Source organism: Triturus cristatus, chromosome 11 (assembly GCF_964204655.1).
Source record: "Triturus cristatus chromosome 11, aTriCri1.1, whole genome shotgun sequence".
Classification (NCBI taxonomy): Eukaryota; Metazoa; Chordata; class Amphibia; order Caudata; family Salamandridae; genus Triturus; species Triturus cristatus.
The window spans coordinates 517,804,927-517,832,043 of NC_140594.1; the positions used below are offsets into that span (position 1 = coordinate 517,804,927).

Here is a 27,117-nt window from a genome sequence, read left to right on the forward strand (position 1 = left end):
AAGGGAGACATGCCGATGGCCGAATGCTTACTGTTGTTGTAGGCGTACTCAGCCATCCAGAGAACCTCGAACCAGTTTTTGTCGACCAGAAGCAGCAGGCAACGGAGGTACTGTTCCATGGTGTGGTTAGTTCTTTCCGCCTGACCGTCCGTCTGTGGGTGGTACGCTGTGGACAAGCGTACGTCCATCTCGAGAATACTGCACACCTCTTTCCAAAAGCGGGACACGAATTGCGATCCCCGGTCTGTTATGACCACCGACGGGATGCCATGAAGGCGGACCACCTCTTGCACAAAGATCCCGGCCAGGGTCGCAGCCGTGGGCACCTTCAACAAAGGTACGAAATGCGCCATTTTGGAGAGGTGGTCGACGATGGTGAGAATCGTGGTGTGCCCCGTCTTAGTGATAGGGAGTTCTACCACAAAATCCATGGAGACGGTGTGCCAAGGATACGGTGGTACAGGAATGGGACGCAGAAGGCCCACCGGAGGTTCAGATGTGTTCTTACTCAAGAGACAGATGGTACAGCTCCTTACATGTTGTCTTGTGTCGGCAACCATGGTCGGCCACCAGAATTGTCTTTGCAGGAGCTCTAGTGTCTTATGGAAACCGGGATGGCTGGACAAAACGTGATCGTGACACAGGCGGACCGCTTCCTGCTGACTGGGCACCCCAGGTAGATACAGCCGCTCTCCATGAAACAGCAAGCCATCCGCGTAGGACACTTCTTTGCGTCCTTCTGCCATACCCTCCAGGTCGACTTGCTTCGTGTCCTTCCGTACTTGTGATAAGAAGCCTGAAGAAGTCACAACACCCTGGAAGTGTTTCTCGGCAATGATAGGAAGAGGCTCGGTGTTCTCGGCCTCCTCGTCAGTTTCCTCCAACCGCGAGAGGGCATCGGCTTTGGCGTTTTCTCTCCCTGGACGAAACGTGATCACGAAATCGTAGTCATTGAAGAAAAGGGTCCATCGGAGTTGTCGGGCGGTGAGGGCACGTGCTGACCGGAGAAACTGAAGGTTCCTGTGATCCGTGTAGATGGTAACGGTGTGTTTGGCGTCTTTCAGGAAGTGGCGCCATTCCTCAAAAGCGGTCTTGATGGCAAGGAGTTCCCTGTCCGACACCGAATAGTTGCGTTCCGCTGGTTGGAGTTTCTTGGAATAGAATGCCACCGGATGCAGTAGACCTGTGCGGGTGCTCCGTTGAGACAGCACGCCCCCAATGGCATCCTTAGAGGCATCCGCCTCCACTACGAAGGGCTGCTCGGTGTCGGGGTGCATCAGAACCGGGGCAACGGTGAAACGCCTCTTCAGTTCTTGGAAGGCGTCGTCCGCCTTCTGATCCCAACAGAAGCGCACTCCTTTACGCAACAACCGGGTAATCGGGGCTACCATCTCGGAGAAGCCCGTAATGAATCGGCGGTAGTAATTGGAAAAACCCAGGAACCGTTGTACCCCTTTAACGGACTCCGGGGGGGGCCAAGACAGGATGGCTTCCACCTTCTTGTCGTCCATTTGGATGCCCGCTGGAGTGATGACATGCCCCAGGAACTCGACAGTGGTGACGTGAAAGACGCTCTTTTCCAGCTTTACGTACAGACGATGTCTACTCAGCTGCTGAAGGACAGAACGCACGTGCTGCACGTGTTCTGCGATGGTCTGCAAATAGATCAAGATATCGTCTATGTAGACAATGCAAAAGACGTCAATGAAATCCCGTAACACCTCGTCGATAAAGTACTGGAACGCTGCGGGGGCGTTACAGAGTCCGAAAGGCATGACTTGGTATTCGAATAAACCGAATTTTGTTCGGAAAGCAGTCTTCCATTCGTCGCCTTTTCGGACTCTGACTAGATGGTATGCACCCCGCAGGTCGAGCTTTGTATACACTGAGGCGTCTTTTACCTGTTCCAGGAGATTAGTAATCAAAGGCAGCGGGTAACGGTTTTTCACGGTGATGTTGTTCATCGCTCGGAAGTCAATGCATGTCCTCAGATCGCCCTCCTTCTTAGCTACGAAAAACAGAGGAGAGGAGACTGGAGACCTGGAATGACGAACGAATCCGTTGTCCAAATACTCGTCCAAGTAGGAGCGAAGGTGGACGTTCTCCTTCTCCGTGAGAGAATATATCCTGCTGCAGGGCAACGTGGAACCGGGAATCAGGTCTATCCGGCAATCGAACGAGCGATGCGGTGGCAAGGTGTTGGCTCCTTTTTTGTCGAACACGTCGGCTAGGTCCAGGTATTCTTTGGGCACAGCTGCTTGGGAAACCAACCCCATTCCCTGTAAAGGCAGCGATCTCGCTTGTATGGAGCGTTTCCCGAGGAGGTGGTCTTTGGTATAACAGGAGTCACAACAATGCTCCGAGTCCAAGTGGATGATTCTGGACACCCAATCGACGCGAGGATTGTGCTTTACCAACCACGGCAACCCCAATATCACCTTGAATTGAGGAGCATCGATGACGTCAAAGCTGATGACTTCGGCGTGCTGATTGATAAAGGACATAGTCATGTTCTCGGTGTGGTGCCTGATAGGGCCGGATGTTAGGTCCGTTCCATCCACTGCCTTGACGGTCTCGGGTTGGGCCTTTGATACTGTGGTGATGCCTACGGCACGTGAGAATGCGGTGTCTATGAAACAGCCTGTAGCACCGGAGTCCAACATAGCCGTTACTTGCCAGGTTCTGCCTTCCTGGTTTTGTAAGGAAACATCCATCCCTATATGGTGAGTACCGTCGAATACAGCAGGGATCGCGGCATTGCCATACGAAGAACCCAGAGGACGGATCCCCTTATCTACTGGGTTGTCTCGTTTCCCGCCTTCTCCGTTTTGGTGATGGGCAACGCGAACGGCCTCCTGCTCCGGGGTTTCGTGGGCTTCACCGGGCATTCCCTGACGAAGTGTCCGCTTTTACCGCAGTACAGGCATTGATTCTGTTTCCACCGTCGTTCCCTTTCCTGACTCGACAAAGGACCTCTTATGCCCCCGATTTGCATAGGTTCAGTTGCTTCGCTTTGGGGACCGAGCTCTTCCTTGGTCTTCCGGGTCTCCTTCTCCCCCATGGACAGGAAGCAGTTGTCGCTGCTTCGTCCTTTATCTGTCCTTCTTTCCTGCAAACGAAAGTTCATCTTCACCACCAGATCGATGAAGGGGCCGATTTCCTCGGGTGGGTTGGGGAACTGTGAAATGAGGTCCTTTAGTTCGTCTCGCAATCCCCGATAAAACACTGACACCTTTTTGTCCTCAGGCCACTGGGACTCAATCACCAGTCTACTAAATGTGGTTATGTAGTGAAGGAGGTCTTGGTTGCCTTGCTTGAGGCTGAGCAGCGCGTTATCAGCAGCTTGCACAAAGGTGTGCCGAGCGAACATACGTCGCATAGCTTCCTTAAAGGTCGGCAGGTGGTGCAGCATGGGGTCGTCGTGTTCAACCAACGCTATCGACCACTGAGCGGCGTCTCCGCCCATGTATGACAGGATGTAGGCTACTTTTGATGCATCGTCAGGAAAAGCAGTATTCCTGGCCATAAAATGCAGGTGGCATTGATGTATGAAGATGCCGTACTTGGTACTGTCGCCATAGAACCGTTCCGGTGGTGCCAGCTGTACGGGATGAGGAGCGATAACTTGGACTGCAGGGTTCGGGTTGCTGGCAGCGAAGGGCCCCCCAAACGTAAACGTCGGCTGTCGTAATATTCCTTCCTGTATGCCCCTGTGGCTCGGGGTGGGTCCCCAAGGGTTGGCGACCTCCGTTGACATTTGGCCCTGTAGGGTAGTTATGTCGTGACGTAAGCTGAGGTTTTCTGCCTGTATGGCAGTTAGCATGGAGGCAATGTCTTGCAAGGTGACCTCTGGGTCGCCCATGTCGTCTAGGCAGAATGGTAAACGTGGGCTTCGTATTCTGTCAGATGCTCCACAAGACTTACCTCTGCTTGTGCAGCGATTCCGCAGAGACGACAAGAGCGCCCGTCCCTGTACCCACCTGACCCTCGTGGACAGTAGAACCCAGCAGGGATGAGATGGACGCAGGGAAAGGAGCCTGAACAACAGCGGTAGGTAGGCGCGCAGGGTATCTCGGAGTGGCCTATAAACAGGGAGACTAAGGTCAGTGAAGAACCCCAACACACCGTAGACACACACACAGATAAATTTCCTGTCCTAGACTCAGGGAACTCACCGTTACCGCGGTGACGAAGGTCGTTACACGGCAGTTGCTCAGGTGAGGTGTTTAGGACAGGATATGCAGCAAATCAAAATCAGTGCTCTCGCACAATGGTCAATGGAAAGTAAACGTAACTTCTCAATAACACCCCTGGAAGACGAATGCAAGGTTAAACGCTGCTCCAATGTAGAGAAAACAAAACAGCAAGGCGCTTCTGCGCGGAAAGGCAAAAGGTCATAATTGGCGAAATCAGCAAGGGCAATTCAGAACTGGCGCTGTGCGCTGGAAGGCAAAATCATCAATGGCAAAATCATCTAAGGTAAATCAGACCTGGCGCTGTGCGCTGGCAAAATCATCAAGGGCAAAATCATCTAGGGTAAATCAGAACTGGCGCTGTGCGCTGGCAAAATCATCAAGAGCAAAATCATCTAAGGTAAATCAGAACTGGCGCTGTGCGCTGGCAAAATCATCAAGGGCAAAATCATCCAGGGTAAATCAGAACTGGCGCTGTGCGCTGGCAAAATCATCAAGAGCAAAATCATCTAAGGTAAATCAGAACTGGCGCTGTGCGCTGGCAAAATCATCAAGGGCAAAATCATCCAGGGTAAATCAGAACTGGCGCTGTGTGCTGGCAAAATCATCAAGGGCAAAATCATCTAGGGTAAATCAGAACTTGCGCGGTGCGCTGGCAAAAATCATCAATGGCTAACAAAGAGGAGAACCCCTTCAATGGACCGGAGAGTCAGGGGAAGGGCAAGGGTTGGGGAACCTGAGATACCTTGAATGGTTTCCGGAGAGAGGACGAAGGTAGTAGCAGGTTTCCCGCGGCGAGGGAAAGCGTTCGCTTTTCCGCTGGTCAGCTTCGGGACGCTGTCTCGCGCTCGAGGAATCCAAAGGAATACGAAGCGCCGAGCCGGCGGGAAACGCGGTGTTTAAGCGTTTCCCCCGGAAGCGCTTCCCTGACCCTTGCGCTAAACGAACGACTAGACCGGTCCTCGACTTCCACCCGGAAGTGAGTATTCCGGGTCGTATCTGTGTGTGCGTCGAAGTGGCGAGGAACGGCAAGCGCCGTAACGTGACACTTACTGATTAGCCAGTAGAAAGTACTCCAGTTGAGTAGAGGTATTGCACAAAACGGTGGAATTCAGGTACAGGGTCTCACTCTCTGACCCTATCAAGAGGCATTGTGAATGTGAACTCGCAAAGAAGCCCCGCCCCCGAAATATCCGCGAGCACGCGTAATTCCAAGAGTTCGCAGAGATTTTTTCGCGGTTTTGCGAAATTTTGCGAAAGGCAGCATCGCAAATTCCGCCCACCCCTACTGTTAGGTTTGTAGGGCGCCAGGCCCTAATGTGATTTATGACTACTATGGTCTTTTGAGGAGACTATGCGCTAAATGTGATATGTGGTGCTAGGAAATGTGATTCATGTAGTATGATTCACGCACCCTGTTTTGGTTACCTCTAACTGTGGTTTTTAGGATTATGAGGTTGTTTTGCATATCATGGTGTATGCTAGTGAGATTATGTTCCACTCTGTGATATATGCCCCTAATGTGAGTTATACTTAGGAGGTTAGGGTCTAATGCGTTTAGACTTGTGAGATGATTGCATAATGTGTTTATGCTGGTGAGGTTGGCGCAGAATGTAATTCGCGCCTAATGTGATACTGTGCATAATGTGGTTTATGTTTCAGGCTGATGTTAAGTACAGTGGTTTGCCAGTAATTACTGGTTGTGTTCAATGTTTATTACCTGTTCTACATTTTACTATCTCTACTAAGTGATGATTCTGACAGTGGCCCACGTGGCCCTGTCATGTGTATATAATCCCCTGTAAATATTGCCCAGTGCCAGTTGGCAAAGTGTATATTGTGTGATTACTATCCTAATGTGTTTCATGATAATACAAAGACTTTTTTTGATATTACCTTGTGTGGAGCTCCTTTTGTGGTGTTCCTAGTATGTTGTTGCTGTGTATGTTGCGCAAATGCTTTACACATTGCCTCCGGGATAAGCCTGACTGCTCATGCCAAGCTACCAAGGGGGTGAGCAGGGGTTATCTTTGGTGTGTAACTCCCTTGCCCTGACTAGAGTGGTGGTCTCTGCTTGGCTTTGGCGCAAGCCTTAGCCAACCAGAAATCCCATTTCTAACAACTAGAAGTACCTATGATTCAAGTACAAATGTCAATACTTAATAATACTTATTGTGTTTAATAGACAGGACAAGTGTACGCTCCTGATAACTTACATTGGTGTAAAATGCATTTGGAAAAAAATGAAATTATTAACGAGTCTAACAAAATAATTCAGGCATCTTCTGCCTAATTTGGGAGTGTTGGAATGTGGGGATCCAGTTAAATAGAGGAGGTCATCTCCTTCAATATGCCATCAATTAAGCACTACATTTACAGCTTTAGGCACGTCACTTACAAATCATCGACATCATGCGTTTAAATCTAATTAGTTTAACTGAAACCAACAGACCCATCAACATTAAATGCATTAAAGTGCTTGGTGCGTGACTCCCCTGGCTAGGTTTGACGGCTCCCCAGGGAGCCACGGCGCACAGTTTAGGAACTACAGACTTATATTCACATGTACTTCACCAGTGTGCACAAATCCGTAAATAAAATATGCAGGGAACATTATCATTTCTTTTTTTATCTCCCAGACATTCGTAAAACATATCTCTTCTAAAGAAACGCCTCCCCCTATATTTTCCAACAAGGCACAATCTATTAGAATCCCTATTTCTCTTACATTTACTGGGCCGATTTCGATCTTAATTCAACCCTGTGCCTTAGTCACAACACCATGTAGTCCTTTCAACATAAGAGACTGCATTGCTCATTTCACTACGACACTTAAATATATACAGCGCACTTCAAAAATACCTTTCAATAGACTCATACGAAGTACCATAATCACTAATCCCTTTACCAGCATGTCTTTGACCTCATCTGTCTTTTGAATCTTCACTACTCAGCAACTACTAACAGTGTACTAATAGCACATACTTAAAAGAAACATACAAATAGATATATACCTGTGTTTTATAGGTATTGGATCTTCTGATGCATAACACGTGTAATAATACATGTAGAAAGGGACGTGTCATTTTTTGTCTCTCGATCTGCTGGCCTTCTAATATCTGCACATTCTGCACGGCCAGGGAGTGTGACAGTTCCCTTCACTTATATTCAAATATAGCTCACTACTGTCAAAAGACCAAGAACAACGTCTGGACGCAACATTTCCATTTTTTTAATCTCCCTCAACTTAATAAAACATGCCTCTTCTAAACACACCCCCACCAGTATTTTTCGACAAGGCACAATCTGCAAACGTGCAACATTTACTTTATGTTGCCCGGGTCGATTTTGGAACCCAAATTAACCCTGTACCTCACATTCAAAACCATACACTCCTTTGAACATGACAAACTGCACTTCTTCCTTCTCGAAGACACCAAAATATATAAGGGGTACTTGTTCAGCAAGTACTCACACTTTATGCACATTGTTTAACAAATGTGAAACAGCACTGTTCGGTAACACTATGTTATTTAAAAAACTTATATATTTTCCAACCTAATAATATCGCCTCAAAGACTTAACCCCTTCGCTGCACGGCCTTTTGCCCCTGTGCTAAGCCTTTTTTGGGCTATTTGGGGTAGTGCGTGCTTAGGCCCCTCTAACTTTCTGACCACATAAGGTATCCTTGCCAAATTTGCGTCCTTTTCTTCCAACATCATGGGGATTCTAAAGGTACCCAGGGTTTGTGGATTCCCCTGGAAGGGTCCCAGAAATTAGCCAAAATACAGCAAAAATGTGTTTTTTTTGTGAAAAATGGGATAAACGGGCTGCAAATGAAAGCGTCTGGGTTTTTCTCTGCAAATGGTATCAAAAAAGGGTTTGTGGGGCTGAAATCACCATTTCTCCAGCTTTTAGGGAAGGACAGAATTTTGTCAGAAAACCAACATTTTTTACACAGTTTTGGCATTTTTCTGGGACATACCCTATTTTTGCTATTTTTTGTGCTTTCAACCTTCTTCCAGTTAATGGTAGAAATGGGTACAAAAGCAATAATGGATCCTGGAAAGCTATACACTTTTGAAAAGTAGACAGAATTCTGAATTCAGCAAGGGGTCATTTGTGTAGATCCATCAAGGTTTCTTTATAGAAACTACCAGTTAAATATAGGAAAAATAAAAAATTAGTTGAAAAAAGCAGCCTTTTGTGTCAACGTTTTCACCTGTAACTTCTGCTAATTATGACATCTCTTTGAAAGCAATATACCGTTACATCCGCTGCACCCTACTGGTTGTGGGGATATATAGGACTTGTCGGTTCACCAAGAGCCCAACGAATCCAGAGTAAAAAACTGAGCAGCATTTTGCAATGGTTTTTTATTATGTTCCGGGAATATAGCAATTATTGTGGGAAAATGTATACATGGAAAAATCGGTATGAAAGACACCTATGTATTTCTGAAATGGGACCAAATTACAGAGTTTAGAAACAGTGCATATTTGCACATTTTCGAAATTGGGAATATTCATACTAGCATGAGAATTATTGGTCATTTTTCAAAATGACTTTTTTTTTACACAATGTCTTTGATTTGGAAGGGAGAAATGCATCAAAAATCAATAGGTAATAACAGTTGTTTTACAAATCTGAACTACCCTAAGTCTCCCGATAAAAATGGTATCTCACTTGTGTGGGTAGGCATAGTGCCCACGACAGGAAATGGCTCAAAACCTAACGTGAACACACCACATTTTCACAATGAAAATTTACACATTTTTTGCGAAGAGTCTAGCTGTAGTTTTTGAACCCTAGCTCTGCCAGTACCTAGGGAAACCTAGCAAACCTATACATTTTTAAAAACTAGACCTACAGGGGAATCCAGGATGGGGTGACTTGACTGCCTCCCACCATGATCTGTTACCCAGAATCCCTTGCAAACCTAAAAAATTTACAAAAAAAACACATTTTCCCCACATTTCTGTGGTGGAAAGTTCTGGAATCTGCGTCGATCCTTAAATTTCCACCCACCCCGTGTTCCCCAGAGTCTTACGAGAAAAATGGTACCTCAGTTGCGCAGGTTGGCCTACTGCCCGCGACAGGAAATTGCACAAAATGCAATGTGGTCACACTTCAATTTCGCAGTGAAAAATGACCCTTTTTTGGCAAAGTGCATAGCTGTAGTTTTTGAACCCTAGCTCTACCGGCACCTAGTGAAACCTAGCAAACCTATACATTTTTTAAAACTAGACACCCAGGGGAATCCAGGATGGGGTGACTTGACTGCCTCCCACCATAATCTGTTACCCAGAATCCCTTGCAAACCTAAAAAATTGACAAAAAAAAACACATTTTCCCCACATTTCTGTGGTGGAAAGTCCTGTAATCTGCGTAGAACCGCAAATTTCCACCCACCCCACTTTCCCCAAAGTCCTACGAGAAAAATGGTACCTCACTTGTGCGGATCGGCCTAGTGCCCGTGACAGGAAACGGCGCAAAACGCAACGTGGTCACACCTCAATTTTGCAATGGAAAATGACCCTTTTTTGACAAAGTGCCTAGCTGTAGTTTTTGAACCCTAGCTCTGCCGGCACCTAGGGAAACCTAGCAAACCTATATATTTTTTAAAACTAGACACCCAGGGGAATCCAGGATGGGGTGACTTGAGTGACTCCCACCAGGGTCTGTTACCCAGAATCCCTTGCAAACGTAAAAGATTGACAAAAAAACACATTTTCCCCACATTTCTGTGATGGAAAGTTCTGGAATCTGCGTGGATCCACAAATTTCCACCCACCCCACGTTCCCCAAAGTCCTACGAGAAAAATGGTACCTCACTCATGCGGCTCGGCCTAGTGCCCGTGACAGGAAACGGCGCAAAACGCAACGTGGTCACACCTCAATTTTGCAGTGAAAAATGACCCTTTTTTGGCAAAGTGCCTAGCTGTAGTTTTTTAACCCTAGCTCTGCCGGCACATAGGGAAACCTAGCAAACCTATATATTTTTGAAAACTAGACACCCAGGGGAATCCAGGATGGGGTGACTTGAGTGCCTCCCACCAGGGTCTGTTACCCAGAATCCCTAGCAAACATAAATAATTGACAAAAAAAACACATTTTCACCACATTTCTGTGATGGAAAGTTCTGGAATCTGCGTGGATCCACAAATTTCCACCCACCCCGCATTCCCCAAAGTCCTACGAGAAAAATGGTACCTCACTTGTGCGGGTCGGCATAGTGCCCGCAACAGGAAACGGCGCAAAACGCAACGTGGTCACACCTCAATTTTGCAGTGAAAATGACCCTTTTTTGGCAAAGTGCCTAGCTGTAGTTTTTTAACCCTAGCTCTGCCGGCACATAGGGAAACCTAGCAAACCTATATATTTTTTAAAACTAGACACCCAGGGGAATCCAGGATGGTGTGACTTGAGTGCCTCCCACCAGGGTCTGTTACCCAGAATCCCTAGCAAACGTAAATAATTGACAAAAAAACCACATTTTCCCCACATTTCTGTGATGGAAAGTTCTGGAATCTGCGTGGATCCACAAATTTCCACCCACCCCGCATTCCCCAAAGTCCTACGAGAAAAATGGTACCTAACTTGTGCGGGTCGGCCTAGTGCCCGCAACAGGAAACGGCGCAAAACGCAACGTGGTCACACCTCAATTTTCCAGTGAAAAATGACCCTTTTTTGGCAAAGTGCCTAGCTGTAGTTTTTTAACCCTAGCTCTGCCGGCACCTAGGGAAACCTAGCAAACCTATATATTTTTTGAAAACTAGACACCCAGGGGAATCCAGAATGGGGTGACTTAATTGCTTCCCACCAGAGTCTGTTACCCAGAATCCCTTGCAAACGTAAAATATTGACAAAAAAAACATATTTTCCCCGCATTTCTGTGATGGAAAGTTCTGGAATCTGCATGGATCCACAAATTTCCATGCACCCCGCGTTCCCCAAAGTCCTACGAGAAAAATGGTACCTCACTTGTGCGGGTCGGCCTAGTGCCCGCGACAGGAAATGGCGCAAAACACAACGTGGTCACACCTCAATTTTGCAGTGAAAAATGACCCTTTTTTGGCAAAGTGCCTAGCTGTAGTTTTTTAACCCTAGCTCTGACGGCACCTAGGGAAACCTAGCAAACCTATATATTTTAGAAAACTAGACACCCAGGGAAATCCAGGATGGGGTGACTTGAGTGCCTCCCACCAGGGTCTGTTACCTAGAATCCCTTGCAAACGTAAAAAATTGACAAAAAAAACACATTTTCCCCACATTTCTGTGATGGAAAGTTCTGGAATCTGCGTGGATCCACAAGTTTCAACCCACCCCGCGTTCCCCAAAGTCCTACGAGAAAAATGGTACCTCACTTGTGCGGGTCGGCTTAGTGCCCGCGACAGGAAACGGCGCAAAATGCAAGATGGTCACACCTCAATTTTGCAGTGAAAAATGACCCTTTTTTGGCAAAGTGACTAGCTGTAGTTTTGGAGACCTAGTTCTGCCGGCACATAGGGAAACCTACCAAACCCATACATTTCTGAAAACTAGACACCCAGGGGCTTCCAGGGAGGTATGGCTTGTGTGGATCCCCCAACGTTTCCTATACCAGAATCCCCTGCAAACCTCAATTTTAGCTGATAAATCACTTTTTTCACACATTTTGGTGTGGGGAAAGTTTTGGCATCACCGGGCTCACACAAATTTACCACCACCCAGCACTCCCCCAGGTCTCCCGGTAAAAATGGTGCCTCACTTGTGTGGGAGGCCCAAGTACCCGCGGCAGGCAAGGGCCCAAAACGTAGTGAGGCGACATCAAAATGGCCTATGGCAAAACCACCTGGTTTTGCAAGGGGGGTCCCTTGGGTTTTTGGCCCGGTGCTCGGCGGCCATCTAGGACAACCTACCAAACCCACACATTTCTAAAAACTAGACACCCGGCGGCTTCCAGGGAGGTATGGCTTGCGTGGATCCCCCAACGTTTCCTTACCCAGAATCCCCTGCAAACCTCAATTTTAGCTGAAAAAAATAACTTTTTTCACACATTTTTGTGTGGGAAAGTTGTGGCATCACCGGGCTCACACAAATTTTCCACCACCCAGCGTTCCCCCAGGTCTCCCGGTAAAAATGGTGCCTCACTTGTGTGGGAGGCCCAAGTACCCGCGACAGGCAAGGGCCCAAAACGTAGTGAGGCGACATCAAAATGGCCTATCGCAAAACCACCTGGTTTTGCAAGGGGGGTCACTTGGGTTTTTGGCCCGCTGCTCGGTGGCCATCTAGGGAAACCTACCAAACCCATACATTTCTGAAAACTAGACATCCGGCGGCTTGCAGCGAAGTATGGCTTGCGTGGATCCCCCAACGTTTCCTTACCCAGGAAACGTTGGGGGATCCACGCAAGCCATACCTCTCTGGAAGCCGCCGGGTGTCTAGTTTTCAGAAATGTATGGGTTTGGTAGGTTTCCCTAGATGGCCGCCGAGCACCGGGCCAAAAACCCAAGTGACCCCCTTGCAAAACCAGGTGGTTTGGCGATAGGCCATTTTGATGTTGCCTCACTACGTCTTGGGCCCTTGCCTGTCGCGGTTACTAGGGCCTCCCACAAAACCCACAGGTAGGCATATTGCTAAAAACAACTCTGTGCCTAGTTGGCTTTCTGCCACCCGGTGGGTGCATCATAGGGGAGGGGGTTGTCCCGATATGCCCCCAAGGGGAGCAGAAACACTGTAGCTATTTTTTGGGGGGTGGGGGCATTGGTATGCCCATTTTGGGCAGCCCCCACCCCCACACATAAAAAAGCCAGCGTAATCGTTGGCGTCTAGTGGGCTTTTTGCCCCCCAAGGGGGGCAGATTGAGGGCTACTGCCCCTATCTGCCCCCCGGGGGGTGCAAAAGGTCCACTAGATGCCAGGGATTTTTTGGGGGCAAATTTTAATTAGGGTGGGGTCTGTTCAAAACGGGCATGCCAATGCCCCCACCCTAATTAAAATATGCACCAAAAAATCCCTGGCGTCTAGTGGGCTTTTTGCCCCCCAGGGGGGGCAGATTGGGGGCTACTGCCCCATCTGTCCCCCACGGGGGGCAGGAAGGCTGTAACTTTTGCAGGGAGGGGGTGGGGGCATGGGCATGTCAGTTTTGGGCAACCCCCAACCTAATTCAAATTTGCCCCAAAATAATCCCTGGCGTCTAGTGGGCTTTTTGCCCCCCTGGCAGGGCAGATTGGGAGCTGACGCCCCCATCTGCCCCCCAGGGGAGGCAGAAAGTCCACTAGATGCCAGGGAGTTTTTGGGGCAAATTTTAATTAGGGTGGGGGCATTGGCATGCCCGTTTTGGGCAGCCCACACCCTAATTACATTTTGCCCAAAAAAATCCCTGGCATCTAATGGGCTTTTTGACCCCCGGGGTGGCAGATTGGGGGCTACTGCCCCATCTGACCCCCACGGGGGGCAGAAAGGCTGTAATTTTTGCAGGGAGGGGGTGGGGGCCTGAGCAAAATAATCCCTGGTGTCTAGTGGGCTTTTTGCCCCCCGGGGTGGCAGACTGGGGGCTACTGTCCCATCTGCCCCCAGGGGGGCAGGAAGGCTGTAATTTTGGTGGGGGCATGGGCATGCCCTTTTTGGGACCCTCCACCCTAATACAAATTTGCCCCAAAAAAATCCCTGGCGTCTAGTGGGCTTTTTGCCCCCCTGGTGGGGCAGATTGGTGGCTAAAGCCCCCTTCTGCCCTGGGGGGGGGGGTAGAAAGTCCATTAGATGCCAGGGAGGTTTTTGGGCAAATTTTTATTAGGTTGGGGGCTGCCCAAAACGGAAATGCCAATGTCCCCACCCTAATTCAAATTTGCCAAAAACATCCCTGGCATCTAGTGGGCTATTTGCCCCCCTGGGGGGCAGATTGGGGGCTACTGCCCCATCTGCCCCCCAGGGGAGCAGGAAGACTGTTATTGTTGTGGGGGTTGGGGGTGGGGGCATGGGCATGCCCGTTTTGGGAGCCCCCACCCTAATTCAAATTTGCCCCCAAAAAGCTCCCTGGCGTCTATTGGGCTGTTTGCCCCCCTGGCATGGCAGATTGGGGGCTAATGCCCCCATCTGCCCACGGGGGGGGCAGGAAGTCCACTAGACGCTAAGGAGTTTTTGGGCAAATTTTAATTAGGTTGGGGGCTGCCCAAAATGGGCATGCCAATGCCCCACCCTAATTAAAATTTGCCAAAAAAATCTCTGGCCTCTAGCGGACTTTTTGCCCCCCCGGGGGGGCAGATTGGGGGTTACTGCCCCATCTGCCCCCCAGGGGGTAGGGAGGCTGTTATTTTTGCGGAGGAGGGGATGGGGGCATGGGCATACCCGTTTTGGGAGCCCCCCACCATAATTCAAAATGGCCCCCAAAAAAAACCCTGGATTCTAGTGGGCTTTTTGTTCCCCCCGGCAGGGCAGATTGGCGGCTAATGGCCCCATCTGCCCCCCAGGGGGGCAGAAAGTCAACTAGATGCCAGGGAGTTTTTGGGACAAATTTTAATTAGGGTGTGGGCTGCCCAAAACGGGCATGCCAATGCCCCCACCCTAATTAAAATTTGCCAAAAAAATCCCTGGCGGCTAGTGGGCTTTTTGCTCCTCCTCCGAGGGCAGATTGGGGGCTACTGCCCCATCTGCCCTCCAAGCGGCGCAGGAAGGCTGTTATTTTTGTGGGTGGGGGCATGGGCATGCGCGTTTTGGGAGCCCCCACCCTAATTCAAATTTGCCCCCAAAAAATCCCTGGTGTCTTGTGGGCTTTTTGCCCCCCCCGGCGGGTCAGATTGGGGGCTGATGCCCCCATCTGCCTGCCAGGGGGGGCAGAAAGTCCACAAGACGCCAGGGAGTTTTTGGGCAAATTTTTATTAGGGTGGGGGCTGCCCAAAACGGGCAGGCCAATGCCCCCACCCTAATTAAAATTTGCCTAAAAAATCCCTGGTGTCTACCGGGCTTTTTGCCCCCCCTGGGGGGGCAGATTTGGGGCTAATGCCCCCATCTGCCCCTCAGGGGGGGCAGAAAGGCTGTCATTTTTGCGGAGGGTGGGTGGGGGCATAGGCATGCCCATATTGGGCAGCCCCCACCACAAATTACAAGAAAAAATAAATCCCTGGTGTATAGTGGGCTTTCTGCCCCCCGGGGGGGCAGAAAGGCTGTACATTATGCCGGGTGGGGGCATGGACATGCCCTTCATGGGCAGCCCCCACCCTAATACATTTTGTGCGCCAAGTAAATATCCCTGGTGTCTAGTGGGCTTTTTGCCCCCCCAGGGGGCAGATTGGGGGCTGCTGCCCCCATCTGCCCCCCAGGGGGGGCAAAAAGACTAAATTACACTCCAAATATTTCAGGGTAGCAAAAGCCCTTGCCTAAGGGGCCGCTCCCCCCTCCCTGGTGTCTAGTGGGTGGATCCCTGCTTGGGGATCGCCCTCCTGGGGCGATCCCCAAGCAGGGATCCACTTGAGAGGGGTACCATTGGAAAGGGGAGATTCTCCCCTTTCCAATGATACCTCTCCCGTCTTTTTATGTGCCTGGGGGGCTGAGATAGCCCCCTGAGCACATACAAAGTGAAACTGAAATGAGCCTAAAGGCTCATTTCAGTTTCGGTTTCTGTGCAATGAAGACAGCGCGACGTGCGCGCTGATCTTCATTGCACAGAAACCAGGGAGGGGGTCTCGGGAGCTGGGGAAGCTCTTCCCCAGCTCCCAAGGTCAAAGGGATGAAATAGAAATCCCTCTGCTGTCTGCAGCAGAGGGATTTCGTGCCCCTGGCCTCATGATGGAATGGTTCCGTCATGAGCACAGGGGCACCGATGCTCATGACGGAACCATTCCGTCATGAGCATCGAAGGGGTTAACCACTACCACCCAATATATAACACACCTTACTAATTTGTAACTCACCTCTGTTGTTGGTATGCAGATTTCAAATTTCACAAACACATTCAATATTTTCTTTCTCACACAATAAATGTAATTCAAGACTCTCATCAAGAATAGAAATGTCCCCCTCTTTCCACACAGAAATAAATATAAATAGTAAATCAAAATCCTACCTTCATTATTTCAAAAAGCAAAACACATTTCCATTGGTTACTCATATCAACCCTCTCTAACTCTCTTCTTAAACACCCTAAACTGTTTCTCTAACACACTTCTTCTAGACATACTACTCATTTAAAAAAACTACCTGTAATAGCTTGTCAGTTGTAATTAATTTTGCATTTCATATTTTAATACCACAGTTATTTCTACTCCTCCTCCAATCACCTTATTGCAGTTTCAATACCAACAGTTCTGCAACATTCGAAGGCAGGTGCAGGTCACAAGTTCACCATATTTCATCCCAACAGTTTCTTCAACATTCAATGGCAGGTGCAGGTCACAAGTTCACCATTTTCATCCTTACAGTTTCTGCAACATTGAACGGCAGGCACAGGTCACAAGTTCACCATTTTTTAAAGTTCAGAACAGTACCTTCCAAATGCAAGTAGCAGGTGTGGTTGAATTCTGCACATCTGATCGTATCCTATGTAGTGTACGTTTCAAACATTTTTTATTAACCAATCAGAAACATACTTTTTCAGGAAACTAACATGTACCCTAGTTTTCGCTGCACAATGCTCTTCATCAGCCAATCAGTTATCGTTTTCTCAAAAAAAAGCTTCTTCTCCTCTTCGCAACATATCTCTTATTCTACCAATGGACTACATGAGCTACAGACATCTTTTGATTCCTTCTAGCCATACATTCAAAATGCTAGTATGGATCGTAGGACACAGCTATGTTTTCAGGTGCAAAAGGTATGCTGAACACAGACGTTTTGACAAAGACCTTGGTTTACAAAATGTGGACATTAAATGGTTTGCACAGAGAGGATTAAAGTGGCACCAATTGTTGCCTTTGGTTAAAACCTCTTTGCATCTCCAACACCCTGACCTCATGATAGTGCACTGTGGTGGCAATGACTTAGGCACATTGACTGGGTAGGTCTGATAATGCTCTTGAAGGATACCTTTGCACAATTGATTTGCTTTTGCCTCAAACTGTCTTTGTATACTCCAAAATATGCCAAAGACAGAAGTGGAAATGGTCAAATCAATTTTGTTCTCAGATTGAGAAAGCTAGGCAGAATGTCAATAAAGCTGTGTCAGCATACCTCAGAGATCATAGAATGGGGTTAATCTACAACACCATTCTACGTTTTGATATGGATGACATATACAGAAGTGATGGAGTTCATTACACAGATCAAGGAAACAGAGTTTTTCTCAATAACCTGAAGCTGTGCATCCGCACTTACATGTAGCTTCAACAAACTCATAATGAAAACAAGGGCTCTTTTTAGAGCCACGTTATAACGCCTCCTCGGCACCCGACATCGCCGCAGCCATCCCAGACGACTACAAGATCACCCGCAGGGACGGCACCAACGGAGTAGGAGGTGGAATTGCCATCATGCACATAAACACCATCAGGGTCACGCGCAGCACCGGCGACACCCTCAGCACCGCCGAACACCTGCACTTCCAGATCCACACTGATCACAACACCACCCTCAGAGGAACTCTCGTCTACAGACCCCCCGGACTCCGGCCTCAGCTCAGCGACTCCATCGCCGACTTTGTCAGCACGCATGCCCTTGCCTCCACAGACTACATCCTCCTCGGAGACCTGAACTTCCACCTCGAGAACAACAATGACACCAACTCCACCAGCCTGATTGACAACCTTGCCAACCTCAGTCTCAGACAGCTTGTCACAACTCCCACCCACTCTGCCGGCCTCACGCTTGACCCCATCTTCTCCGCAAGCTCACACTTCACCTTCAGCCACACCACCGAACTCCACTGGACCGACCATCGCTGCATCCACTTTACCTTCCGGAAACCCACAATGCACCACCACACTCAACAGATCCCCCGCCGCAGCTGGAGCAAAATCACCGAAGACCAGCTAAACACCACCCTCACCCAAAGCCCACCTGCCGAACCCACTGATGCCGACACCGCTGCCCGCAACCTCAGGCGCTGGATCAACGACTGCACCAACACTCTCGCCCCGATCAAGAAACCCTCCAACAGACACACTAACAAGAAAGCCAACTAGTTCACCGCGGATCTCCAGGCCTCCAAGCAAACCTGCCAAATACTAGAGAAGAAATGGCACCGTGAACAGACACCTGACAGCTACGTGCCCACAAGAATGTCATCCGCAGACACCATCGCCTCATCAGATCCGCCAAAAGGGCATCTTTCAAGGACCGCCTCGAGAACAACGCACACAACAGCAAAGAGCTCTTCAACATCGTGAAGGAACTCTCCAACCCTAGCTCCAACACCAACGACATCCCACCATCGCAAGACCTGTGCGACTCCCTTGCCACCTTCTTCCATGCTAAGATCGCAGACATGCACGACAGCTTCAACAACCTGACCTCCTTGACAGCCACCGACACCTCAGACCCTACGGCCACTACCCACATCAACCCTCTGCTCACCTGGACCAACATAAATGACGATGAGACCATCAAAATCATGAACACCATCCACTCCGGCTCTTCGTCAGACCCATGCCTTCACCACATCTTCAACAAAGCTAGCACCACCATCGCACCCCATCTCCGTAAGGCCATCAACATCTCCTTTGAGACTGCGACCTTCCTGGAGAGCTGGAAGCACGCCGAGATCAATGCCTTACTCAAGAAACCCAAGGCGGATCCGAGGGACCTCAAGAACTTCTGACCCATCTCCCTTCTCCCGTTCCCGGCAAAGGTCATTGAGAAAACCATCAACAGACAGCTGACCTGCTACCTTGAGGAGAACAACATCTTGGACCTGTCCCAGTCCGGGTTCATCAGCAACCACAGTACCGAAACTGCCCTCATCGCCACCACCAATGACATCAGGGCCCTACTGGACAACGGCAAAACCACAGCCCTCATCCTCCTGAACCTATCAGCCGCCTTTGACACTGTCTGCCACCGCACCCTATGCACACGCCTCCACAATGCAGGGATCAGAGACAACGCTCTAAAATGGACCACCTCCTTCCTCTCTGGCAGAACCCAGAGCGTCCGCCTCCCCCCTTTCCGTTCCAAAGCATCCGAGATCATCTGCGGCGTACCCCAAGGATCATCCCTCAGCCCAACATTGTTCAACATCTACATGGCACCGCTTGCCCACATCGACCGACTGCACAACCTCAACATCATCTCTTATGCCGACGACACCCAGCTGATCCTCTCCCTCACCAAAGACCCCCTCACTGCCAAAACCAACCTCCACGAAGGAATGAAAGCCATCGCTGAATGGATGAAGAACAGCCATCTGAAGCTGAACTCGGACAAAACGGAGGTCCTCATCCTCGGCCCCAACCCCTAAGCCTGGGAAAAATCCTTGTGGTCGACCGCACTGGGAACAGCACCAACACCCACCGACCACGCACGCAACCTGGGGTTTATCCTCGACTCAACACTCTCCATGACCAAGCAAGTCACCGCCATCTCATCAACCTGCTTCAACACCCTCTGCATGCTCCACAAGATCTACAGGTGGATCCCCACCGAAACAAGAACAACGGTCACCCAGGCCCTCGTCAGCAGCAGGCTGGACTACAGAAACGTCCTCTACGCAGGCACCCTGGCCAAACTTCTGAAACGACTACAACGCATACAGAACGTCTCTGCACACCTGATCCTCGACATCCCTCGCCACAGCCACCTCTCACCCCACCTGAGAGACCTACACTGGCTTCCCATCAACAAGAAGATCACCTTCAAGCTCTTCACCCACGCACACAAGGCACTCCACAACACCGGACCGGTATACCTCAACAGATGACTCACCTTCTACACCCTGAACCGCCAGCTCCGCTCCACCGACCTCACCCCCGCCACCGTCCCCCGCATCCGAGGAGCAACCACCGGCGGCAGATCGTTCTCCCACCTCGCTGCCAAGACCTGGAACACCCTCCCCATCATCCTACAACAGACCCAGGACCTACTAACCTTCAGAAGGCTACTCAAGACCTGGCTATTCGAGCAGTAGCAGCACCCTTCCCCCAAGTGCCTTGAGACCCTCACGGGTAAGTAGCGCACTTTACACATTTCTTGATTGATTGATATAACTTAAAACTCTGCCGGGTCATTTTAGGCCCAGGGAACCGCATCCCCAGGAGCCTGGCCACAATGTTTGGGAACCGCGCAAGGAGGCCCAATCACCCGCACTCCCTGCCACCTCCCCGCATCCTGCGGCATCCTGCATTCCTTTTGAACAAAGCCAGCTGTTCCATGCAAGCTCACTTTGCCCAAAAGCAAATCTGCTTTGCTTCATAAAAGCTAGAGCAAATTTCGACCTCTCGCTTCCATGAAGCGAAACAGGTTTGCTAAGATAGAGCGGCAACTCGGCATAGATCCCGCCCTGCCGTACCAAACTACAGTGTCCCAGGGGTTGCCACCATGGGTCATTGTTAAAACCAGCTCTCAGAGATAACGATGCCCAGGACCATGGAAAGCTACTCAAGGGAAATTGGATGATATGCCTCCATCCAATTTAAAGGCCCACAAACATCGTAGTCCCCGGGCCAGCAGTCCGCAACAGACCCACACATTTTAATTCATGAATGCCTGGGGAAGTAGTGCCCCCCGGGACAATGACACCTACATTTTAAGTATACCTCCAAAAACGTGCTGCTCTTCAGAGCTGGGGGGAGGGAAGATGTGCACCACCTGTGTCATTATACTTGCTCTGAGGAAGTGGCAGTCCCCGTGACAGAAGTAAACCATCATAACTAAATATTGCTCCCGGGAACTGGCCCACCCAGGGGCTTAATTAAACGAAGCCTGCAACACCGCAGTTCATTTTTCTTTTTCCGGCCGTAATTTCAAGGCCCTACACGAATCCCGCCAAAAAACATATAACAGGACTCCCTGTGCTACCCCCTACTCATTTGAACTGAGTCACAAGATGGCTGCCAACGCTTCCTAGTTTGAACTGTTGGCGGCCAATCAGAGACAAGCTCGTGCTCAGAACGGCTCAGCCAATCAGATCTCACAATTCTCAAATATCGATATCTGTAAATCTTTAAATATTTCAAAAACTACTGAACGGATTTACACCATTTAAAGAAAAGTGTGCTTTATGGACCAAGAGCTATCTCTCTGCCAAATGTGTTGTGTAATTCCGTTCAGCAGTTTGGGCTGTAGCCGTGTCTAAAGTTTCTTATGGAAATTAACATGGAGAAAACATGTTTTGGGATCCCCCTTTGTTCTCAGCCCCCACTTGACGAATCACCCCGAAACTTTCAAGACAGGAGATGATCTGAGTGAACCATTAGTTATGAAAATTTCATGAAGATTCGTCAAACGGCGCCAAAGATATTGGCAAAAGAAAAAATACTTTTCCTATGGAAACTAGGTCCTAACTAGGTCCTAACTATAACTACCTACTGGCGACCACCAGTAAGTAGGTAATATATATATATATGTATATACGTTTACATATATGAAGCAACCACACTCCTGGTTTCCTCGTGTACCACAGGACAAACAGGTGTAGACCACAGCGTGCTCTTGAATCAATTGCAGTGCTTCATTGCGTGATTAAATCAAATTGGCATCACCAAAATTCGAAGACTAGTGTCCAGCCTGACGCATTTTGACCGCGTTTCCGCGGTCTTGATCACATGACGCGCTGGACCAAAAAAAACATACTTATAGTGTGCACATGCTAAGATCACCTCCCCTTGAGCTATCGCAATGGTAGAAAGACTTGGTGGTACATGAAAATGCCCGCATTGAATACGCATGTAACATAATAATTATTCAACAATGCCTACAGACATAAATTCATGGATAAATATGGATAAACATAAATAAATACAAGACTGATAAAAGATGATAGAAAAAAAGTAGTGAAAACTGTACAAACAGGATAAAAACATGGATAAAATACTAATTACGTATAAAACCAAAACCATAGTGGTCAACATGTTACATCCTGAATAAAATACAGTTCTATCAGTCATAATGCATAATTTGGGCTGTCAAAACATAACCAAGTAAAAAGCTATACCATTATTGTACGTTCCCCATAAAGTGCATGAACGTAAAGTGCAAGCACAAATAAGTGCAAATTCGCTTAAAAAATGTGCAAAACAATACCATGATTTGTCAGCCGAAATATCCACATCCGTCTGAGTCTCTGAATGATAAAGTGCACAGTAAACATGTTGACTGAGCGCAAAGAGGCAATATATTGGCAAATTGATACATAGCTAACAACAACGACGGAAATCAATTTCAGAGTAAACATCAGAGTAAAAAGCATAGACAATACACATAAATACAGGGACGGAATGATAAAAATCCTACAGAGCTGGAGAAACTGTGAATGAAGGGGTTACTAGTTAGACCCGGTCCTGGACCCTTCATAAAAAGTTGTGAAGGTCCTCACCTGTATTAAGACCATTGGGCATACAGGTTTCAAGTAATACAATAAAATGCGATTTAAGCTGGCGCAAAAGTTTCTCCCTATTGCCACCACAAACTGACTTTGGTAAAGATCCAATTACATAGTACCTCAGATTATTGAGATTGGTATTGTGAGCACGTTTTAAGTGCCTAGCCACTAGGTAGTTTGGATCTGAGTTTACCACAGCACGAAGATGTTGGAGAATATGGTTGAAAACCTGGAGTTTAGTACTCCCAAAGTACTTAAGTTGGCAAGTGCACTCCAATATATACACTGCGAACTCTGTTCGACACGTGAAATGACTCTGGAATTTACATATATTTCATATATATACACACCTTCAGTTCATCAAATTCTTTCACAAAGCTGTAGTTCCACAAGTGGCTACTAGAAGTCTCTCAGATCACCTACAAGTTCTTTACGTGAACTTCAGCGAACTAAGGAGTAGTGGCTTCAACCTAGAAATCTGTATACACACTCTTGTTACTGTAATGGTGTGTTCATTTGCTATAGGATAATAAATATACCAAGGCTGGTTAATAATGATGAGTCAACATTAAAACTTGCAATTAAATGTCTTGAATTTTATATAAATAGTTGATGACATCCTACTATACATAGGGACCAGCAGGCACTGGGAAGTATTTTTAGGTGTATAAATAAATGTGAAAGGGTCAAGGCAGTCTTTCAAAGTGAAAGCATTCAATGGCTGAAGTGGGCTTGTCTCCCTGAGTCATAATCTGTTAAGTGGTAGGAGGAAGTATCCTTTGAGTGACATTTAAACAGAGCAATGGCAAAAGAGTGTGGATTGAGAGCTCCTATATAAGTATGTCATTTTGCATGGTATTGTTTGTAAAACATAAAGGTGGTAAGACAGCTAAAGCTATCTTTAGGCTAGACCTAAAAAATGACCACCAGAAGGACTCATAAACGTAACAGCTATGAGGGGATGAGATTTCTTTGTTGTGGTTATGTGGTAAATGCATTTTTTTGCTTGCGTTTCTCTCGAATTACAGAATCTCATTTCAGACGTGCACATTTGTTTCCTTGGTGAAAAAAACATTTAAGCCAACTTATTGTGAAGATATTTTACTATTAGTTTTCTCTCTTATTGGTCTCACCTGGCAATTTCTACAGCATTCTCCATCTGCACACACTGTTCCTGGCTTCAGTTTGCACAATGCAGCTTCACAGCAAGGATTCTGACATTCCTTTTAAATGACAAAATAAAATATCACTGACTATCTATCGTTATAGCATTAAAAAACCACAAGTCACTTTTTTAAAAAAAAAAATTTATTTGCATTTATACATGTGTTCAAAATGTAAATATAATCATTACAATCAGAAAAGCACAGTACACAGGCAGTCCCTTTAGCGTATCCAGCACATTTTGAAAATAACAATACCCTCCTTGCCTCCAAATCATTATATATGTTCAGACTCAGTACTGACTACTTCAATACGTACTTCCCAGTAGATATCAGCTTTTTTATACTAATCAAAGTACATGATGACTCCTTTCCCGTAGGGGGGTAGATGCGCATCCATTATGTCAAACGATTTTTCCCTACTGGTTGCTCATAGGTATGTCCTAGTTATCTACAGTACATTCTTCTGCAATAAGTAACCAAACCATGTAAACACAACACCGTGTACCAGTTCTATAGAAAAATCAGAATAAGCGAACCTATAACAACTTCTAAACCCAAACCACCAGAGGTTTGCTCACCCAAGCTTGTGACTGTAGTTTAAAACGTTCAATCCAAAGTCTGCAGAGGGGGATAGGAGAGGAAAACAGAAGAAAGAAGGAACGAAAGTGACACAGGGTCTTAATACCCAACATAGTAAATGCAGCTACCCCTCAGAGTTGGCAGAAGAGGGGGTCTGAGTTTGCTCCGGTGCGTGTCTCTGTTCCCACAGGCTCACCTTGTCTGCCCAGGGTTCTGCCAGCGGTTTATGGCGTTTCGTGACCCTATCATCTTGAACCAGGGCTTGTTCCTCCGCTCTGGCCCAGCAGGTAACGTCTTCCTCCCAGGTCTTTACTAGTGGGGCACGCTGTGATTTCCACCCAAGTGCTATCCGTCTCCTAGCCAGGATGAGAGCCAGATCTATAAACCTGTGCCCCAGTTTTTGCAGCTTAGGTCTCGGGAATAATCCCAGTAGACAAAACTCTGGGGAACACGCCAAGGATCTAGAGAAGACCCTGTTAAGCGTATCCACAACAGTAGACCAGTAACCTACCAGCTGCCCACAGGACCAGAGCATATGATCAAAATCTGCGTCCAATGTAGAGCAACTGGCGCAGGCCTGATCCTATTTTACCAAAAGTACTCCCCACTATCAACTCGCAATTAAGTTGCGAGTTGTATTTGAACAGACCTAGAGCTCCCAGGTGTTGAGGTCCCTAAGTGAAGTCAGAAAAGACCACCACTAATAAGTGGGGAAAGAGGCAACTCCTTTTGTTTTATATTCCCTCACACACCCTAGTGGTGTCATGCTTCATCATTGGGACACCTCGACGCCTACAAATCGAGGTGGGCTCGACCATATTCCAGTGAGCTCTTAAGAAGATGTTTTTGGCCAGGGGGATAAAGATTAAAAACCCGACAGCAGATCCCAGTATCCCTTTCATTCTTGGACCTGCTGGGGGTGATAATAAAATAAAGTTTAAGGGTCAATGGGGATATTATGGTCCTAAGACCCTATAGCCAACATGTTTCAGTCCTATTAAGCCCCATAAAGGGTGCTGGACTTTCTTCAGGGCGGAATATATTGCCCCCTGGTATGGGTATGGCAGGGGATTTCCCTACGCTACTGGTGATAAGGGCAACTAACGCTCCTTATTAGTTTACGTAGACTAATTAGTCTTACATGTCACTCCATCTAAGTAGAGAAACAAAGAGAAAAAAGAGAGAGAAGAGACCACACATTCTTATATAAGGAGATCCAGGAATGTTCATATCTACAGGCGTACGTCTCAACTTATTAATGGTGAAACCAACAGACATATAGAGGTGGCGGGTGAAAAAACACTCTAAGTTTCTCACACGCTCCTATCTGTGTATTGCCCGGCTTGGTGGCGGCATTGCGCCGCATCCTATCACCTTTTGCTCTTAGGTGTGTGTCTAAACATATTGATCTTACACCGTGTAATTCCCTCGTGGTCAAAACACTATAAAAATAATAATCGCCGTGGTTTGTTTTATATATAACATGATCGCGTAATTGCATGCTCACCTTTCACGCTCATGCATACATCTACATATTTCACACATTCATTCTTACCCCGTTCTGGGAGGGATATCGACTCCAAGTGGAAAACCAACATTTGTTGGGTAGCCCTGTAGTCAGACACTTCATGTTCGTAAGCGTTTTTTCATCACCCACACGAGATTCGAGTATCCAGAATTGTTGTTGCATAGTAATGGAAGAGGGCCCCAATAAGGTAAAAAACACACATAGAGAGACAAACACACGTAGACATAAACACAGAACAATGTCCGTAAGAGTTATGCTTAATGCAGGATCCCAAGAGGGACCAGCTTCTTCCTCATACCTTATGTCCGTAGTAAAGTTCCAGCATTACTCACGCCATCAAGGGTCCTGCCCCTCGTATCATCCTGTTCGGAGGTGGTTCCACTGCTTGGGGTACTGCTTCATCTCCTTGTGACGCTATAAGTAGACCGTTTGTAATTGGATGTTAGCCCGCCTACTTCCGCATCCCATATCCGGCATGAACGAAAGACGATAAGAATCATGGGAGTTGTAGTGTTAATCTGACTACGCGTCTTTCTCCGCTTTTTAGTTTTTTTTTAACTGAGCTTTATTATCACGAAGACAAAATCAGCCACACATCTGATCCTATTAATTGTTACGGACTATGATTATTACCGATCTGTTTGTACTAATCAGTGTAATACTGGTAAAGACAGGAGGGGTTTGTTCTAAGCAAGGCGTACCGGTGTAGAAATGCCGTGTATTGCAAAAGCCTGCCAGTATTGTCCTAAACCGGCAGTGCCATATGGTTACTCATCAATGTGAGTGATACATACACATGATCGTTCACCAACCATGTTTTTGGGGGGAAGTATTACGACGTTATCTAGGTTATACCTTTACATAGGATAAAACAGCGAGTGGGCTGGTATTTGATCACTTGCCAGACTGAATGTCAAGTGTGCGTATTCTCTTATTTAAACTCCGCCACAGATCTTTTTGAAAAATGGTAGCTATATTAAGATATTAATTGAGGTTTATATCCTTCGGAAACGTTCTCACCTCTTTAGAACTTGATAATCTTAGTTGTTTATAGGTCAGGCACGACCACATACCTGGGACAATAATTACGGAGTCTGGATCTTCGTTTATATTCCAGTCTTTTAATCCTCACGAGAATTATCTCTTATTGAGTTGGTTCCATGGTATTGAATCGTTTAATCCTACAATGTGGGTTTTGAGTCTA

General features: G+C 47.5%; 1 protein-coding gene across 1 annotated transcript in view; it reads right to left on the bottom strand.

Moving 5' to 3' along the window:
• LOC146784501 (zinc metalloproteinase-disintegrin-like VLAIP-B) overlaps positions 1-27,117 on the bottom strand; it is a 3,966,015-nt gene that overhangs the window by 1,494,644 nt on the left and 2,444,254 nt on the right. Inside the window, exon 13 of the mRNA XM_085632966.1 lies at positions 23,774-23,863. Coding sequence (XP_085489092.1) covers positions 23,774-23,863 — 90 coding nt within the window. The remainder of the gene's footprint in view (positions 1-23,773; positions 23,864-27,117) is intronic.